Below are 15,814 nucleotides of genomic sequence, written 5' to 3'. Positions count from 1 at the left end.
TGTGGAATTATACCGAAAGAGGAAAATTCAGATCAGGAAGGAAGCTTTCTTTGATAACTCAAGAGGCAGTGCCCTACTTTTTGAAGCTAGATCAGAGTGCCTTAGAACACGCAGCTACAAAAAGAAATTTAATGGAGATGACGCATGTGCTGTATGTGGTAACTCTAGTGAAACAATTGACCATATTATACTCGAATGTAATGGTATCCATCCGGAAGTTGATGCAGGCGCAGTCACGGTTCCTGAAGCTCTTGGGTTTAGAGATACCAGTGGCCGGGTGAATAAACCGGCGGTGGAAACTAGCAAAAAACGACTGGAAGATTGGTGGCTTAAAAGCAGAGAAGTGACATAATGTTAGTAATGTAGAAACAAAAGTTTAATAAAAGGAATGATGGTTTAGTTAACCAATCGAAATCAATAATTGGGATATAGGGAGAAAAATGAGCATGATAGCTACAGCTATACCACCCCGTTTCAAAGGGGACGATCTTATATTCCATCCATCCATCCATCGCATGGGTGCAAGTGACGAACATTCTGGACCCGTTCTTCATGTCTTAGGAAGAAATTAGCATGGGTGCAAGTGACGAACATTCTGGACCCGTTCTTTGCATGTCTTAGGAAGAAATTAGCGAGACACTCAATGCGACAGAGCTCTGTGGTCCTCTCTAATTATACAAACATGCTCATTAACATAAACAGCGACAAGATACCACTTTACGCGAAAGACCACACGACATATTATTATAGACACGCGCTCGTTTCCCAAGCTGTGCAAGCATGCCTTGCGTGACCTGTTGGCGATAGCGCGCGGCTCGTTGTCAAAGGTCGCGGGTTTGAATTCCACATGAAACGCAAAATTCCCCGATACTGTTTCGTTAAGCAAAGCTAACGCCACTATAAAGAGCGCTCTTGTCTGAGATATGCGGCGACATTTAATTCGCATTGCAAATGATGCTTTATTCACTTCCTTTCGACACGTGACGTCATGACTACCGCGCAACCAAGAACGAACCAATTAGGAGTATTTCGCACTCTGAATTAGAGCCTTAAAGGTGTCTCTTTAAAAAAAAAAAAAAAAAGAAACGATTGTATAGCGGAACGCGATAGTGTCAGTAGACAAACATTTGTTGTGCCACAAACCCGAGAGTAACCACGTTTTCAAAATTCTAAACGCTGACGTAGCTAACTAACTAAAACGTTCATCAAAAATTTGATAACCAGCTGAAGATTATTCCATTGCTTTCCGATGACCCCCAACCCTGGCCTACCGCTGTGCCGCAGAAGATATTAAGGCGAAAGCCTGCAATGGCTCATACTCCCGGCGTCCGGTTACGCTATCGCTGGCAACCAAATTATGTCATGATGACGTCATCAGAAAAATCCTGCCTCCACCGGGAATCGAACCTTCATCCCACGGATTCCCAGCCGAGCGCTTTAACCAACTACGCCACGCCCGCGATAGTGAAAAGCATATACGTCTGTCCTAAATAAAGTGCATTACTACTACTACTCTGCATTACACTCCGGTGCACGCGAGACGACAGACAGACAGACTCATACTTATCAACCGCAGCCCTCCCCCTGCATAGGTACGGCGTTGTTCGTAGTCTGGCCCGCCAAAGAATATTTCGGCGACCGACACGGAGGGCCGCAGCCCTAGCAAATGTTTTTTTTTTTTTAACCCGTATCTCTCCCCCCCCCCCCCCCCCCCCCTTTTTTTTTTGGCTCCTTGAACTCCGCCGTTCCTATCAAAAGCCGGTCGCTGATAACGGCCCGCGTAGTACGCGAGATAAAGCGTGGGAGTACCACCGCATCAGCTAGCTATAGCTGCGCATGTTGTCACCCAGCTCCGCAAGAGGAGGATCGAATGGATCAAGGACGCGTTCACGCGAGAACAACCCCTAGTGGTGTCGCAACCGCATTCCCAAAATGGGATCCACCTCGAGAAAGCGGAGGTAGAAGGGGGGGTGCCTACTCGGGCGCACAAACACGTCGGCTGCTCGGATACGCAATCGCAGGCAGTCGAGCGGCTAATTGCGGTTCCCAGTCGAGACGATAAGGCGAGCCCGGACGGCTAGGGACGGCTTGTGCGCATCGCGTCGTCCCGAGGAGGATGGGGGTGAATCCACTCGGAATTCGACGGCAGGCTAGCGATCTGCATCCGTCCAATTGGGTCAATAGCAGCAGAAACCTCTCCCCTATGGCCGTGGCTGCCAATTCTGCACGCTTTTAATTTTTCCCGAACTCATCAAGCTTGTCACGCTGGCTCAGTGGCAGTCCTATCTGCGCAAAACATGTTTTATTTTCCTCACCGGAAAAAATAAAATAAAAAATAAAAAAAAGCAAATATGTTTATAATCGTTTTCGTGAATCAAATCTCTTCCTGAGGAAAAGCCGCTTTATTAAATTTGTTTCCCCGCCCTCACTATGCTTTCTGATACCTAGTATCCTTCGCCAGTGACTTCGTTCAGTTCAGTTGAGTCGTTCAGTCGTGTCCGACTCTTCGTGACCCTATGGACCATGTCACGCCACGCTTTCCGGTCTCTCAATATCTTCCCAACATCACATAACTTCATCTGCAGTGCCTCGAGGATGCCATCTAACCATCGCGTTAGCTGCCTACCCCTTCTCCGGCGACCCCCAACCTTTCCCAACATCAAATCTGTCTCCAGCGACTCCTCTCTTCTCATCAGATGACCAAAGTAGCTGAGCTTTAACTTTAGAATTTGACCCTCGAATGAGTAGTCAAGGTTTGTGGTCGACAATATCGACAGATTTGATCTTCTGGCAGTCCAAGGAACTCTCAAGAGTCTTCGCCATCACCACAATTCAAACGCGTCAATTCTTCGGCGGTCAGCCTTTTCCACAGTCCAACTCTCGCATCCATACATCACAACTGGAAAGACCATAGCACGAGTTATACGGAGGAGTGACTTCGTAGTCCTGCGCATTACGTGATCACAAAGACTACTGTCTCAAACGCCCCGCCTGACTTTCTTGACACGAGTTAGTGCTGTCTATGCCTTCGCCTTTTTGGCACAACGCCGCCAGGGATCTGATAAGAGAAATAAGATTTCTATCTATCCTTGAAACGCTTGGTGATGTTCGAAAAAAAAACGAAAGCAAAACGAGCAACGTATTCGTGAAGAGGACGCTCATGTCCGGCTACGTACCGGTGCGGACAAAAGTAAAGGGAACTGTACAACGTTGCATAACTGAAACGGGCAGTCGTGGTATGTGCGAATCGGTAGTGTGCCCCAGTGCCCTTTCACTTGGACAAATATTGTTTTCTTGTCTGTATTGCAGAAGGGGGTGATTGTAATTTTAACGGAAATGCGTGCTCCGTTTACTTATGTCCGCACCTATACGTCCGCCATATTGTAAATGCTTCAAAGGTGACGCAGCATCGATTAGCTCGAAACCCGCGCCTTTGTCAAAACATTCACTGTTTGTTTGCAAATAAGAAAAATAAAAAGGAGAGACTGGCCTTACACAGCGAAAAACTCGATTTGTGAGCCACGTAATAGTCGTCTAAATAACAAACACCGAAGAGAGTATGTTGATGTAAATATCGCACGCGCATCGGTCTGGAAGAGCAAAAAATAAATAAATAAATAAATAAATAAAGTAACGCCGCTTGGCGGACTGCTTTGCCGGAAATACGCTTCTAACACCGCATGTTTCTACATCGAATAGTTACCACTCCTAATCTACATTTTTCTGTTCCCTCTCCGACGATGATCTGAAGACAGGGACCTGAGGTCACTAAAGTAGTGTTTTTCCTTTTTTTTCTCGCAGCATATCGCCCGAAAACCTCATTGGGTCTGCGCTCCACCTACATTGCGCACTTGATGTGTCCACCAGCCCTCCAATTACTCTGCCCCAATAGTCAATGTGATTGTCTTACTATCCAGCCCTTTAATCAACGAAGAAAACTGAAGGTGGAATGAGTCTGAATGAAAAAAAAAAAAAAATTCGGCAGCAGAGATTTTTTTTTTTTTTCCGAGCCAAGCAATGATCTCCGCAACGCGAATTAAATACCCGCAAAACAAATAACGACTTTTTTTTTTTTTTTTCGGCTGAGGTCGTTTGTTAATATGTCGGTCATGCGGGGTGTCTCGGGAGAGAAAAACATCGCGCTCACGTTGGGGTTAAGAAGGACCGCAGCAGACCCTTTCCACCTACACGTGACACCTCAGCTCTAGCACCCCTTCCCCCAGTTTTACAGCTACCCCTATACGAGTGGTACAAGCGACGTTAACGTAGTAGCGTCCCACACTGGCTCCCCCGTTAACACACACTCACTACAAGGCGAGACGACGCGTGGGCTCTCGAGACGACGCCTACGAAGCGAACTGTCAGACAAGCAAACACGTGCGGATCGCGAACCTCCACACTACCGAGCTTCGAGAAAGCCCACACCCGGATGACGGCGAGTTGACTAGATTCGACAGGAAGCCTCGAAAAACGACCACCCTGAACAGACGCGAAGGAGAAGCCCACTATCACCGAAACCCAGCAAAGCACAGAGGAGTGCTCCCTGCCTTGACGGTGCTGATCAAGCTAAGAAATTAGTGAAGACTTTTTCAGACGCAAATCATTTTTTTTTTTTTCGAAAAGTAGACCAAATCCAGCCGACAGGATCCCAAACCACACGACCTCTGCACTCAATTGCCTGTCGACGTCCGTTTATCCAGATGAGAACCCCAAGGCATGCGGGCCGGTGGTCTTGGCACGCTGCCGACGGCCCTGTTAAATCGGCTGACGCCGCGACGACATCCCAGCATCGGCAGCAGTTACTCCAGACACACCGCCGCCCTTCGCAAACACTTTTCTGCCGATTCACTTCGGTGCACGCCTTCCTCCGCCACAAACATCAAAGGCGCTTCCGCCAGAGCGCGTCGTCGCAGCAAACGCAATCGGAGTGAAATGAAAGAAACAAACAAAAAAAAATGGTTTGGTTCGTGGGGTTTAACGTCCCAAAGCGACTCAGGCTATGAGAGACGTCGTAGTGGAGGACTCCGGAAATTTCGACCACCTGGGGTTCTTTAACGTGCACTGACATCGCAAAGTGCACGTTAAAGAACCCCAGGTGGTCGAAATTTCCGGAGAACAAAAAAATTACAATAACCAACAGCGCATGCTGCGTTGCAATGCACTGGGTGCGCATACGGACCTCCGACACTGAACCTCCGGTGCGTTCCGGACGTGACGTTTTTAGGGTCCCATGACGGCTGTTATGCTTTACGGCGCAACCAACCGACGGAAGGGACTACGACGCGTGCTAATCAAGCGTCATACTATCGATGTGATCGCAGTGATTAACTTCGGGGATACCCCCTTCCGATAGGATCACGCCATCCGGACGAACCCTTCACAGTGTGTAGGCAAACATGCATTAGTTTAGCATCGCGGATCGGCGCAGATAATCTAGACTTCTTTATTAAGGAATAACAGCCCGGAGATGAAGCACAAGGGACAACACAGATGACCCTCCGTTTTATTGAATCCATACTTTGTTTCACAAGCTGTTTGCAGCACTACGAAAGCTAAGAGCGATCTGGCCAATAAGGATAGCACGCATTGCATGACTGTGTCCCTACATGACGACAGCACAAAAGATTACGAGCACAGCCACGCAGTGCGCACCGCCCTCATTGGCCCAGATTGCATTTAGCTTTCGTAAAGTGCTGCAAGCAGCTTGTGAAACCGAGTATAAACTTCATTGGGCCATGTAATTTCGACATTTGCAAACACGCCCACGTAATGTAACCGGGAGAGTCCAGCAAGCCAGTCTTCAACAATTAAAACAAGTTTCTACCGCCATCAGTTATTACGACGGAACGAACTAGTTGCCGTTTTTCAAAAGCTTTTTTTTTTTTTCCCCTTCAGTGTGACAGTGGGCACAATCGATTACCGTCTCGGACCACTTGCTGACAGCTGTGCGGCAACGTAGTGTGCAGCAACAGCAAAAAAAAAAAAAAAAAAGAGAACCTCCAAATTCAGGTCCGCAAATGATTTACATTCTGGCATGTCACGCTCCGTTCGCGAAAAACACTCATTGATTCGTCCATCTGCTATCTATATCTTTAGTATTATATGTAGTAAAAGATAAACGCGACACCGGGATGAAACGCGTGCGGCCGTAAGCACTGGCGGTAGCAGGCATCACCGGAGGAGCGAGCCGCGAATCGAGGCCACGCCCACGAACAAGTTTGCCGACGCGAAACTTCGAGCAGCGCCTTTCGGAGGCGCGCGTCTCCTCTCTCCATCGTTCGCTGTCCACCTGGCCAGGAAAACACCGCTTCCGACGCACAAGTATTGATGCTTCCCATCCAAACATCGCATGCCCACTCAAATCACACTTGTTGGTCGACTGGCAAAAGTAAGCATCGCCCTAGAGATCGGAAGCCGGGACGGAGATGCCGGCTTCTTGGCGATCCCGATGAGGGTGTCGAGCGGAGAAGTGTGCCGCGTAGGAGTGGTATGGGATCGTGCAAGGCGCTTATTTCCCGAGAGCGCTGGCGGAGGCAAGGGGGATGCGAGCGACGACGGTGCTACGCCGGAACGGCGTTTAATTAATTGGCGGACCGGTTCAACGCGTACACACACACACACACGTTTCGCAACTTTTCTGTATTCTTCACGCACGAAAAACCGCTCACAAGACACGACGTCTCGCTGCCCCAGCCCCGTCGAGACCGGCGCCGCGTACTATACCGGAGAGGATTAAAAAATAATACGCGAAGCTGGCGCGTACACGGCAAGGCCTTCTACGTGATGCATCGGTGTCGAAACCACTTCCGAAGCATACACACCGGAATGTTTCCCGAATAGTGTCACCACCCCGTCGCAGAGTCCGCAAAAGCGGGCACCGATTACACCACCTGGTAACGCCCGGTGAAGCGGCTTGGGCCTTCTCGTTTCCTTTCCGAGCAACCCAGAAGCAGGGGCTCCATCGGCACAAAAGCCGTGCCCGGAGGAACGCGGGGAGGGAGGGGGAACCGTCAGTTTATCGCGGCGGTACGGGCTCATAAAGTAGGCCCCTCGCGGCTCGACGGGAACTAGCCGCCGGTATGTTGTCGGCGGCTGTGGGATGGAGCGGAGGGGGGGCACGGTTCAATGACAGCTCGGAGCGCTCGTCCCGTTTCGGAATCCGGCCGGCTCGCCTGAACGGAAAGAGATGCTGACACAACAGTTCGCGACTACGGCACCGGAGGGAGTTGTTTGCTTCGCGAGCCGGGTTTGACACTCGACTAGTGACGGGGTGCCGATTAGTTAGGCTCGACCTCGGCGGGGACAAACCGCGGGCGAGCGACGGGGGCGCGGCGGCAACAGAAAGCAGAACCATCACTGCGGCCGGAAGGCGAAGCCATGGCGCGGCGCTGGGGCCGGTCACGCACTAACGCACCTTGCGGCTGCTGCTGCGTTGCTTCTCGCTCCTCGTCTGCGTGGCGGAGCTCTCGAGCATGCGCGGAGTGGTCGTCGTCTGCTGCTCGATGGCAAGCTGGCTCTGCTCGCCGCGCGTCATGGTGGTCGTCTTGCGCACCACGCGCGACGTGTGCACCGTCTTGAGGCCCGAACGCACGTGCGACGAGCGAAACACTTCGCGCGACTCCTGCGAGGCAGACGCCATCTGCGTGCGGTTTCCACTGCTGCTACTGCTGCCCGTCGCCGCCAGCTGCTGATCGCCAGGGTCCGGCACATCGTCGGGGTCCCGCGGGTCGCGGCTGCCCTTCACGTAGAGCCGCGCACCGCGCACGAACGAATACATCGCGCACAAGTGACGACCGTGCCCGCCGGCCGGTCTGGTGCAAACTCGCCTCTCACAGCAGCGGCGGCCGCAACTACTACGACGGCCCCCGTGAAACAGGTTTGCGACGACCCGCCTCACCCTCCTCTCTCACCTGCGCGTCCGTACGCGAGGCGGCGAGCGACGCGGGCGGCGGCCCACTCTCTCCCCCTGCCAACCCCACGCGCAGACGGTCTCTCAAATCCCTCCGCGAGTCGCCCAGAGTACACGCCAGGCGGAGCCACCTTGCAGACCCCCCCCCCCCCCCCACCCTCTCTCTCGCTGACGTTGCGTCGTGTTCCTTCCTGCTGGACGACGCTGCACCGGCGGCGTCCACCTTTTGAGCTACGGCGCGGCGGCCTCGACGGCGACGACGTCGGAGCGACCTCGGCTGTGAGCGGCCCACGCGGCCGACCAAAGCAGCGCCTTTTATGGTGCGACAGTGGCGCCAGCCCACGCCCGAAAGCCGTAGCAGCCGCGCGCGATTTGTCGTCGGCGCGCCAACTGCCCGACTTGGGCAGTGCGACAGCACAGGCCCAAGCCCACGAACATCATCCGCGTGCAACAACACGCCGGACAGCCTCGCCCCCCCTCTATGTGCGTCCGCATCTGCAGGCTCCGAGTCCACAGCCGCCGTCGCTAGGTCTTTTTTTTTTTTTTTTTTCAACTTTCATTCTCTGTACGCGTTTATCTTGGTGACAGCCTGCTGCTCACGACAAGATAAACCGGCGCGGTGCATTGTGCGCCCACCGCTCGAACTGATATTAAGAGACGAGAATCACGACAGAAACGAAGAAAGGACACATCCCACATAGCGCTGAAGGCTTCTCCTGCACGAGAACGTGGTGACATTTAAAGCAGACGATCGGCAGTACTAAATGCCAGCATCGTCGCGCCTTTCAACTGCAGAATCAAGTACCGAAAGCGATGTATGCCCCAGTTCTGCCAAGGAGCCGATGCCGTTAAGCGCACCACCGCTTCGATATTCCGCCTAAAGATTTGCATACAATTTTCGACGTCGACGAACGCCAAACACAGCTCTGGCTTCAACAACCAATAACAAGCCCAGAAATAAGAGCATATACCCGCTGGTGACGCGACCATCCTCAAATTTGCTTAATTACCCTCAAGTCAGGCTGCGTTCTTTATCCGGTATACGTTCCGTTCTAACGAGTTTAGAAAATTAATAACGCAAATGCTGCCAACAAAAATTAAAAAAAAAACGAAGCCATTTTATTTTGGCACGCTTCCATATCGCAAGCAAATCCACCCGTTTTCAAACAATAGAGCCAGACAGCTTCGGCTACTCGTTTATTCGCGAGCTTTCACCGTATTAGTATAAAGCAGCCCTGACAACGCTCTACCCGTCGGTGTAAGAAAGAGCAGCCTGAGTCAACACCTCTCTCGCCCACACCCCACAGTGGTCCACACGGTCGAAAAGAACAAAGAAAAAACAAACGCGTGGGATTGTTCCTTTTCGAGGCCGCACCACTCACGAGCGCGCCGATTACTACGGCGGAAAAACTGCTCGCCGGTCACGTGTCGATTGATGATAGTTTTCGAGAATCAACTCGCCGCCATCTGCGACTCCCGCGTGGAGTCCTGCCCGCTGTGTTGCACAACAGACGGTCGGCACTCAACCAGTGATCGCCGCTCGCTTCGAATGTCCAACACCTGCGCTTGTCAAAATGGCGACCGCCCCGAAAGTGAATCTTTTTTTTAACCTTTTATAGCAGATGGGACGGCGCTAGCTGTTACATCTCCCACACTTAACTACGGATCTTGCTTTTATCCTTACCAATTGTGAAGCTTAATACCTCGGCACTTTCCGCGAGCAATTTGTTTGTTTGCTTTTCGTACTGGTACAGCCAGCAGTATAATGATTAGCAGATATACGCGCCTCACCAAAAGCTACCTTGGAAAATATCATTTAGCCGGGCATGATCGACATGACCTCATTTTGTTGCTAAGTGGCCACTCTGATAAAAAATTTCGAACATTTCAACGGGCTGTCTACAAACAGCCTACAAATTTATGGTTACATTTCTAATACATTTTTTTTTTTTGTGCGATATAAATTGGACCCTCAGTGCCAATTCATCGGTTTATTTCCGTCAGGACCCCTACGGGAGCCTTATGGAAAACAAAGTAGATAGTTGCCAAAACGTGTCAGCATACATCCCATACATTTACTGTCTTCCATTTGTATACAGAGTTTATAGAAATCTTATAGATTTATGTCCTTAAAATTTTCTACACCGTGCCACAGACATCCTACCAGTTTGCCTCCTTACAATCTAGAAACTTGATTATCGACCTACAAGTTTTCTTTTGAAATGTGGCGCTCACAGGGTTCTCCGTGAATTGCGTACGAAAGACACAAGTGAACAATTTGCATTAAACAACTGCTTTCCAACCCATACCGTGGTATTCCTAAACAAAATGAGCCGACTGTCATGTCTCGTAAAAAAAGGGTTATTACTCATTAGGTCGGCCTCAGGATGTCGAGAGCCGGTAACTAAGCCAAGGACACTCAGCAGTGCCTCTTTCCTTTTCTCCATTCCAAGAAACGGCAGATTGGTCATGATGGGAGGCGTTACGCAGCCCACACGGGCACCCCGTTTAACTATCCCCTTCGGTTCCTTTCCTCACTGCGACCCACTCGTCGGTATCGCCAAGCGCCACGTCTCGGAGGGCGAGCTGTCACAAAGCTTATCTTTAATCTCGCACCAGTCGTCGAAGCTGTCAATGAAGAAAGAAAGAAAAGTGGCTCATCGTCGTCACATCGTGAGAGCTACTGGTCCGCAAGACTAAACGGACGGCGACGATTATCACCGTCGCAATTAAATTGCAGCAGATCGACCCATGGGCGAGGCCACGGTACAAAGACGTAATTGCCTACACGGTGCGTCGTCAGTCGCTCCGAACGCAAGGAACAATATCCTTGGCCCAAGGTGAGCCTCGCCGGCGGACCTCCCAGGAAGAGCTGGGCGCACGGCTCCGGCAGTGTCAGCGGGTATTGGGGACCTCGAACGATTCCTAGGACTTTGGGCAACGCGAAAGTAATTTGTCCCAGTCTGATTTCGAGTGTAACGATCGAGGGATCAACTTCAGTAAATAATCGCTTCACTCACGACGGCGCGCTCCGGACCGGGTTTTATGAGTCACAGACAAAACTACACCATTCTCTGAAGCCATCGGAGGTTGTAGGGCTCGTGGCGCGCCGCGCTTTCGAAGGCCGCGCCACTTCCCAATGCTCCCTGCGCGCGTGCCTGTTTCCCTCTCCCCGCTCGCGCGGGGATAACCGGTCCCGCGCGAGGGGGCTATAAAAGAAGGCACGCGCCGCCGCCTCGCCCTCTTGGTCCCTGGCGCTTCCTGGTCCCTGGCTCGTCGCTCCCGCTTCCCTCCCGGCTCTCCACGGAAACGACCCGCAGCCACCCGGACGACAAGATCCCTGTGAGATTAAATATGTTTGTTATACGGCCCACTGTGTGTTTGTCGTGCGCATCCCTCGGGCAGAGGAATCGCCCACAACTGGCACCCAACTGGGGCTGAATTAGCACCCATGTGGACGATTTTTCTGCCAACGTGGCAGCGCACGGCAACACGACGGGCCGGTCCTTTGTATGTTAGGCGCGACGCCATTTTGAGTTTAGGGCTATCGTGTGTACAGATGACACGGAGTGTAGTATAGTAGTGTTTGTACAGTGTTTTATTTTGTTTTTGGGTTATGTGCGTGTTTGTTAGTGTCGGGCGGTTTGTGTTTTAATTTTTTTTTGTGCATATGTTCGTTTTATGAAGTGTTTAGCCTTTGTGACTAGCCTCTTGATGCGGGCTAGGTGGTAGTCGTGCGCGTTTAGGCTCCCGACCGGCCTTAGTTGTTGAGTGAAATGCCTCCGAGAAAAGACGTGCCAGATAGGGCCGCCGCTTCGGACGCCAGTGCGTCCGGAAGTGAGGTAAAGGACGCGGTAGAGTCTGTGCAGGTTACCGATGCGGCCGCCTTGATGAGGCAGATGAACGAGGTGTTGTCGGTGTTCGCCCTTCAGCTCGGTTCGGTGGCTAGCGCCAACCAAGCCACAGCTGCGGCGGCAGTCTCGCGTCCGCGGATAAATGTAGAGGTGCCCTCCTTTTCCGGCTACACGGACGTGAAGTCAGTCCACGAGTTCTTGCAAGAACTCGAGGATTATCAGACGGCACTGGGTTCCCCAGACGACGTGGTGCTAGCGCAGGTAATCCCCGTGGCACTTGTTGAGAGCGCGGCGCGGTGGAGACGCTGCCAGCCGGCCTTCCAGTCGATGCCAGACTTCACAGATCGCTTCCGCGCCGAGTTCTTGCCGCCCGATTACGAACGCCGGATGCTTGAGGAGCTAGCGTTGCGCACACAGCACCCAGAGGAGAGCCTCCTCGAGTATGTACGCGCAATGCAGGAGCTCTACAAGAGGGCAGATCCCACGGCAACCGATCTTGAACAGGTCGCGCGCGTGATGAGGCAATGCCATCCGCGCTTCAAGCCGTATTTGCGGGGACGTGGTTTTGCAAACCTCGAGGCCCTAGCACAGGAAGCGAAGGTAGTACAGGCGGATTTACTCGCTGAATTGCGCTACCAGCCACCCCCCAGGCCAGCCGAATCGCTAGAGCCGCAATGCGCCTGGGCCGGAGGCCATGACTCCGCGCCGCGCGCCAGGGGCGCAGACGTAATGACGGTAAGGCAGGAAAGGCCAGCGGAAGGCTCCGATATTCCTCGCGCTCTTGACCCGTACGCGTTCGAGCAGCGGCGTCGAGCTGGGCTCGCCAGCGACGTACGCACAGGCGCGGAGAGAGGGGAAAGACGTCCCCAACAGCTTCGTGGAACGCGGCATCCCCCGTCCGCGCGGCAGGTGAACGACCGGCTTTGCTGGAATTGCAACCAGCCGGGCCACGTGGCACGAGAGTGTCAAGCAAGGCGTATGCAGGGAAACGCGGACCGCCGGCGGCCATAATTGGTAACACCAGCCTGTCGCCGTCGGCGGGAGAATTTCGTGGTAGCCACGGCGGAAAATGGGAAATGTACTCCCACGCCGCGTCACCGGGCGCTGAGGCTTTTGTCCCCCTCGCCTGTAGAGCGCAAGGAATGTTGTCGCGCTCGAGCCCTTTTATGCTAGTGCGGTTAGCTGGTCAAAGCTACTCGGCACTCATTGACACGGGCTCAACTCTGTCACTGGTCGGTGATGATGTGTTCGAGGCCTGCCGTAGATGTAACATCCGTGTCAGGCCAGCAGAAACCCCTTTGAGCTTAGCAGCAGGGACGACAAAAGCGGAAGGAGCGGTGCGTCTGGTCCTGCGTTTTGACGGCAGGAAGCGGAGGCATCGCTTCGTCTATCTGCCCGGCTTAACCATACCAGTTATTCTGGGAAGAGATTTTCTTTCGAGCGAAGGCATTGTGCTTGACATGGGGGAGAACGGCTATCGCTACAGCCCCTTCACCCCCCTCATTCCCTTTGTTAGCGCACCCAAGCAGGAATGCGTCGCTGAGCGAGCGAGCGTTCACGCTTTTGTCGCAGAGGGCTCCCCCGCGACACTGAATGGTAGCCCATTAGAAGCAATTATCGCGTCCTTCTCGGGAACCGGTAGTCAGCGCCGAAGGCTCGTAGAAACTTTACTCCCGTTTTCGGATTGTTTCACAGAGAAACCAGGCAGGACCGACTTGCTTCAGCACGAGATCGAAACGGGTGATGCGCGCCCTTTCAGATGTAACCCGCGGCCGTTAAGCGCGCATAAGAGACAGCTTCTCGACAGCGCCCTTGACGAGATGATTGATACCGGCGCGGTGAGACCCTCACAAAGTCCCTGGGCGTCCCCAGTGGTTCTAGCGCCAAAGAAAGATGGTTCGGTCAGGCTGTGTGTTGATTATCGAAAGCTCAACTCACTGACGCCTACGGTTGCGTACCCTTTCCAGTCGATCGAGGCTGTGATGTACGCGTTAGGGAACGCAAGGTTCTTCACAGTCCTGGATGCAAGCAGAGGGTACCTGCAGATTGAGGTGGCGGAAGGTGACATTCAGAAAACCGCATTCACCTGTCACCGCGGGCTCTTCGAATTTACTCGACTCCCGTTTGGTTTGTCTAATGCACCGAGCACGTTCATGCGACTGATGGACATCGTGCTGGGCGATGCAAGGTTCAACTACGCGATGGCGTACCTCGACGACGTCGTGATATTCTCACAGTCGTTCGAAGAGCATCTCATTCACTTGAATTCCGTTCTTGAAAGAATGAGACGTGCGGGTATAACGATCAACCCAAAGAAAGTGCAGTTGGCATCGAAGAGAGTGAACCTCTTGGGATTTGTGGTTGATGATGGCACTTTGAGACCGAACGATGACAAACTGCAGGCAATTCTGAACTACCCCTGCCCGATGGACGTGAAAAGCTTGCAGAGGTTTTTGGGAATGGTTGCCTTCTACAGACAATTCATCCCTAGTTGTTCAGAGCTCGCTAGACCGTTGAACCAGCTGTTGCGGAAAGGCTCGAAGTGGGTCTGGGGCAAGGAACAGAACGACGCTTTTGTTGCCTTGGCTCGCGCGATAGCGAACACCGCTAGTTTGCGCCTCCCCGACCTGAACAAGCCGTTTGTCTTGCAGACAGATGCTAGTGATGCCGGTGTAGGAGCTGTTTTGTTGCAGGAACACGAGGGCAAGCTGCGCCCTGTCGCGTTCGCTAGCCGCACGCTCACATCGGCGGAGCGGAATTACTCCGTGACCGAAAAGGAATGCCTGGCGATAATGTTCGCATTGTCAAAGTTCGACATGTACCTAGACGGAGCGGTTTTCACCGTGCAGACAGATCATCAGGCACTTTCGTGGTTAAAGAGGCTGAAAAACCCCGCAGGCAGACTCGCGAGATGGGCGCTGACGTTGCAACGTTACGCGTACGCCATTGAGTACCGCCGGGGCAGCATGAATAAGGTGGCCGATGCTTTATCGCGCGCACCGTTGAAGGCAGGCAGATGCGCAGAAGAGGCGCAGACCAGCATTGATGAAAGCGGCGTCGCCGCTAGTGGAGAGGAGGAGAGGGCGGACGCGAGTGTCGCGCCCTGCGTAGGTAAAAAGAGAAAGGAGGCGGACAGAGTTGCCGCGCGGTGCTGCGAGAGAGAGAAGACGCAGCAGCTGGTGGCGGCGACTACTCGCCTGCCAAGAAGTGAGGCAGAGAGAAATCTGTCTTGGGGAGTAGCGGTCAGTAGGGAAGAGCTAATTGAGGCCCAGAAAGCAGATGGTCTATGCCAGCGGGTGCTGACAGAGCTTGCGAGTAGTGCAGCTTGCACCGGGAACGCTGAGGGCAAGTACGACGCGTATCTGCTGGGCGAGGATGGCTTACTGCTCCGCTACATCCCCCAACTTGACGAGGAAGAGGCGATTGCATCCCCCTTCCGAGTCGTGGTCCCGAGGAAGTTGCGGAAACGATTCCTCCAGTACTTCCATGACTCAGCGCTGGCAGGCCATGGCAGCGGCAGTAAGACTTACGACAAGTTATGCCGTGTCGCGACCTGGCCAGGTATGAGAAAGGATGTGCTGGGTTACGCCCGTACATGTCCTGTTTGCCAGGTAGCCAAGCCTCGGGCGGGGAAACCCGCTGGCATGATGAAGCCGGTAGTTAGCAACTATCCGTGGCAAGTGGTCGCGTGCGATATCATGGGACCCCTCCCTCGCTCCGCGCGCGGACACCAATATATCCTGGTAATAACGGACCACTATTCCAAGTGGGTTGAGGTTTTCCCCCTTAGGAAGCTGGTGTCAGAACGGATTTGGGAGAAACTGTTGGAGACATTCACTCGTTTCGGTTTCCCTTCCGACTTGATTACAGACAATGCTTCGTATTTCACAAGCAAAGTCTTTGTTGATTCCTGTCGGGCGCTTCAAATCCGCCACAGGAAAACGAGTCCCTACCACGCTCAGAGCAACATAACCGAGAGAGTGAATCGGAATGTTAAGAGTATGCTGGTTGCGACGACCGAGCAGCACAGAGATTGGGACGCACGGTTGTC

General features: G+C 53.0%; 1 protein-coding gene across 7 annotated transcripts in view; it reads right to left on the bottom strand.

Moving 5' to 3' along the window:
• Positions 1–15,814, bottom strand: part of shot (dystonin-like protein short stop) — a 217,874-nt gene that overhangs the window by 94,663 nt on the left and 107,397 nt on the right. The window contains exon 1 of one of the 7 annotated variants that reach the window (XM_084579138.1): positions 7,415–7,909. The exons of the other annotated variants lie outside the window; for them this stretch is intronic. Within the exon in view, the coding sequence (XP_084435264.1) occupies positions 7,415–7,777 (363 nt within the window). The 5' untranslated portion in view covers positions 7,778–7,909. Of the gene's footprint in view, positions 1–7,414; positions 7,910–15,814 lie in introns of those variants that run through there. 7 annotated transcript variants of the gene reach the window in all.

Source organism: Amblyomma maculatum, chromosome 9 (assembly GCF_055883805.1).
Source record: "Amblyomma maculatum isolate TAMU_Amacu chromosome 9, ASM5588380v1, whole genome shotgun sequence".
Taxonomy (NCBI): Eukaryota; Metazoa; Arthropoda; class Arachnida; order Ixodida; family Ixodidae; genus Amblyomma; species Amblyomma maculatum.
Note: the sequence above shows the minus strand (reverse complement) of the source record. Positions and strands in the feature narration are given on the sequence as shown.